The 4,498-nt window shown below is 40.7% G+C and overlaps 1 protein-coding gene across 2 annotated transcripts in view; it reads right to left on the reverse strand.

Moving 5' to 3' along the window:
* The window catches only part of unm_sa1614 (un-named sa1614), a 37,894-nt gene extending 35,247 nt beyond the window's left edge, over window positions 1–2,647 (reverse strand). Inside the window, exon 1 of one of the 2 annotated variants that reach the window (XM_058631225.1) lies at window positions 1,790–2,647. In XM_058631225.1, the coding sequence (XP_058487208.1) occupies window positions 1,790–1,915 (126 nt within the window). In that variant the 5' untranslated portion in view covers window positions 1,916–2,647. The remainder of the gene's footprint in view (window positions 1–1,789) is intronic. The other variant, XM_058631224.1, reaches the window with a different exon arrangement.
* Between the last annotated feature and the right edge of the window lie 1,851 nt (window positions 2,648–4,498).

Raw genomic sequence — 4,498 nt, forward strand, 5'->3', positions numbered from 1 at the left:
ACAACACAGTAAATGTATGGTAATAGTATGGTAATAATGTTATAATAGTGAGGTGATATTATGATGATACCACCTCAGTTTCCAGTTTGGTTATAACAATGGTAATAGTTATAAGGACATATGTTACCATGAGTGAAATACTGTCACATGAAAATGATGATAATTAAACAAAATGCATCCTCCTTTGTGTTCCGCAAGATGGTATTACATCACATGACACACTTGGTTTACAGAAAGTCCTTATGTCTCTACATGCTACAATGGCAGGAGGAGTTAAGGAGTCTTCAGTTACCATCTGCAGTCTCTGTACAAGCTCACTACATGCCCCTGACAACATACACCAACCCAAACACACGGGGGCACAGCAACAGTAATAAAGCTACATGTTGTGGCAGCGGTCCAGTCATTCAGCTGTGATGTCAACTTATCTAATTATCAATCACTAATAAACAATGTCATTGGCAGCCAGTAAAAGAGCTGTAACACAAGGACTCTTACAGTCAGAAGCTCCAGTAAAGACTGACTGGGCACGTTTTGTGACTAATGCACAACATATACAAAAAAGGAGAGAATTATTATAAACAATTAGTTGTTTAACTGTTGACAGTCAACTGTATTAGCAGTGATACCAGTGTGTGTCAGGACTGTCTGATAACAGTGTGGATATAAATAAGTGTCAACTGACTCTCTGTTGACATGACAATGTATACCTGTTGATTTCTAGTAAAGAGTCAACAAGGAACTATCAAAATAAAGTGATATTTTGTTGTTGATAGGAAAAAAAAATTCCAAAGAAAACTCAATGAATCAGCTGTTATCTTCTTAGAGAAGAAACGATCACCTGTATGTTTCAGAGCTACAACCGTAGCTCGCGTTAACTGTGCGTGGAAACGTACGACGCACAGAGAAAGTGTCAGAAGTGAATTCTAGTGGTCAAAAAACCCAGTCAGTCATTCAGCAGTTTGACAAGATAAACACTTCTTGACCCCACATTGTTTCTGTTCACAGACCAAAGAGAGGCAGGATATTAACGTCAACTTATGGTTCTCTGGATGGTGATACACAGACACCTCTGAAGGAGAGGACGTGTTCTGGAGACATATAATGATCTATTCACTGGACAGTTTGTATTCCAAGGACATCAGCTAAGCGGCTTGGTTATGTAGCCCATTTAAGAATATTTTTTTCAACATATTTTTAGCTTAGCTCTGTTTACCAAAGTTGTGTCTGCCAGTGGTCGTACCGGTTCGTGGATACTACTCGTAAATTGTGTACACACTGCAAAACCAACCACTTCGCAACCCGGCAACTGAGACCGACCTCTGAGAGAGAGGGTGATCTCAGCCCGGTTTTAGAAATGATCTAAGGGAGAAACGACTCCGGTTTCAGAACAACAAGCTCGGTATGAAAGCACACTAAAACTAAAGCATTAAAAGTTACGCACTGTTGCTTTAAATTTAGCATCTCTGTGAAATGAATCCCAATATTTGCCTAAGAGCAATTAATGGAAAATTGCATATTTTCTGGGGGATTTTAAACATTCTGCTAAAATCTGTGATACAAAAGTTGTGATACATTAAGATGACATGCTGAGAGAGTTGTGGAGGCCACAGCATTTCATTTTTGCACCCAGGAGGAAGAAGAAGTCCGCCCCTGACAGGAGGACAGAAGAGACACCTGACACAGTGTGTATGTGTGTCTCATTCATCAGGAAACATGATGAGTCATGGCTTTTGGAAGCTGAATGAGTGACTTGAGTCCAGCAGCAGCATAAATGTGAGATACTGACCTCCTCCAGCAGGGAGACGGTGTTCCTGCAGCTCATCATCTTGGAGGTGAAGGATGAGGTGGTGGGCGAGCTCCAGTCCTCCTGGACCTCATGCACGAACTCTGACACCGACACACACTCTGGCATGGTGCCAGGACAGACCGACCGGGACTGACTGAAATAACCCAAATCCACACAAAAGAAACTGGGCGAGACACAGAGGCAATTATAATAATAATGATATATAAAAATATATATTAAAATGGTTTATAAATGCACCGTGTCGTTATGTGGGGGTAAAAGATCCCACCATCATCGTGTCGTCAATACGATTAAAGCATTTAGAGGCTGATATGAGCGGTAATTAAAGAGCGGATATGCGGTCAGTGTCAGTGACTTCACCGCAGCATCGATCCCAGTTTCTCCAGACAAAAGATTATAAAATCCAGCAGGAAAAAAACAGCACGAGCCTCCACAGAAAAGAAAAATATAGAAAAATAAAGCTCCAATGTGAAATAATAACGTGTCCAAACTAACGAGTCTCTCTCCGGTGGATAATCTTCATTCAACCCGGGTCTGTGTGTGAACCAGCTCACAAAGAGCACAGGAGCCGAGCGGAGAACCGGAGCCCGGAGCACCGGCGCCGGCGTCAGATGAGAGGATAGACCCGGTCTCTGTTCTGCGCTTCACTGTTCGCTTCATATCTTTTTATTCTCACCATCAGCTGTGTCTTTTCCTGTCCCCTGCTTTTTCTTCTTCTTCAATCAAACCGCATGGACAGGCGCGTTCACGGCACACGGCGGCGGAGCCCTCCTGCTGCGGCGGCGCGCACTGCTGACTGAGCACACACAAGTATACGCACACATACACACAGAACCTCCATCCACATAAAGAAGCGAGGATTCAAGTGCAGATGCATTTTGTGGAAAGAAAGAAAGAAAGAAAGAAAGAAAGAGCCTCCATGTGGTTGTGTGCTGTAACAAAAATGTTACCATTGTTCATGTTCATTTTGAGTTATGCTGCTAACCATTTCTAAATTCAAATTACGGTTAAAATGATGTCATTAGTTTTGCAGATATTTATTTTCAGACATGTTCAGATTTTGAGTTTTACAAAAGCAGATCACCAAACTCAAAATCCATCCTCAGAGGAACATAAAACATGTTTATTTTTCAATTTCAAGACAGCCCATTTAAAAACTGTTCATTCAAATACATTTGATTACAACCTTTTTGAGAACAAGGACCAGACAGTGGTTGTCATATTTCTGGTGGACTGAAGGGGGGGAGGGGGCGCTGTAGAGCTAACAGTAATCTGTCACGATATACTGTACAAAGCATCTTAAAAGAATAATTCAACCTTAACGTCTGTACAAAACACAGTGAAATCCATTCTTAATTCATCATTAATGTGAGTCCACAGCCTGTTTGTGGTTCTATGTGTGTCACAGTGAGCCTTGTTCTGGTTTGATGCTTTTAAATAAATAACTATAAATTCCCTTGTGACTTTAGCGGCCTGATTTGACGCAGCTCAAGGCGTGTGTGGAGCAGCCTCCTGCCATACTTCATGGAAAAGTCAGAGAATTGCCAAAGAGATTAGAGGCTCATCATCATCTGGGAGACATGACTGCTGCACAAAGCTGAATTCCTCTGTTGATAAATGACTTGACTAATAGACACTGGTCTAGACCTGATGCCATGTTCATGTAATGGCAGTCTCCATATCTTTGCTTTAAGCAGAAGCGTGACCTGGTCCTCAGACATCACTTCCTCTCTCGTCTCTGACATAAGAGGCCAACTCTGTTCTGAATCTAATAATCCAACAAACAATCAGCACGTTTGTGTAAACAAACCATTCTGACTTCCCGTTGTCCAAACTGAAGCGTTGCAGCGTGTGTCCTGACTCACTCCTCTAGTAAACACACTTCATTATCTAATGAAGAAAAAATGTTGTATTTTGTTTCCACAAATACCTTTAAATTTATGAAGAACTTAACTAGTCGTCGGTGTGTGATTTTGTTCACATGTTGGCTCTAATTTTAAAACAATAGTAGGTAACGTTTACATATATCTGTTGCATTCAAACCATTGTCAAAAGAGCTCACATAATTAACCCTTAGAACACAGAGCATTTCTATTACTATGTTTAAACATAGAGTATATACAGAGGGTATAAGAATGTGCAATATAGAGGTTTTTTTCACCCTTTTTTCAGCACAACCTAGGCAATCTGATGAATAATTTCTTTCATTTTCACCAACTATACAAACACACCTGAGCACTAGTACTCATAATGTTAAGATCGGCTTGAGTTTGTGATCACAGTTCAAAGTTCACTTGGCTCATTTTTATGGACAAAAAGAAAAGAAAAAAATGCTCTATTTTGTGACTTCTGCACAATTATTGCTACTTTGTTTCACTACTAAAAAATACGATATAAATAAATCATAACTTTGACTCAACAACACGTAAGAAGACAAAAACATGCATTTTTAAAGCCTGACTATGTGACATATAAGCACACACCCGCAGGATGTCCATATAAAGAGTTGTGCATTAATCCCCCAGCAAATTACCATGGGTGCAGATTTGGGCTGTGTGAGCACTAAGGGTTAAATCTCTATTAAAATCTCACTGTTAAAATCTCATGTGGCCTAGTGATGTGAGGTCTGATGGAGGCAGCAGCAACACTGCACTGATAAAGTGAGTCGACCACAAGTGCCCAGAAAAG

This window comes from Solea solea, chromosome 6 (genome assembly GCF_958295425.1).
Source record: "Solea solea chromosome 6, fSolSol10.1, whole genome shotgun sequence".
Taxonomy (NCBI): Eukaryota; Metazoa; Chordata; class Actinopteri; order Pleuronectiformes; family Soleidae; genus Solea; species Solea solea.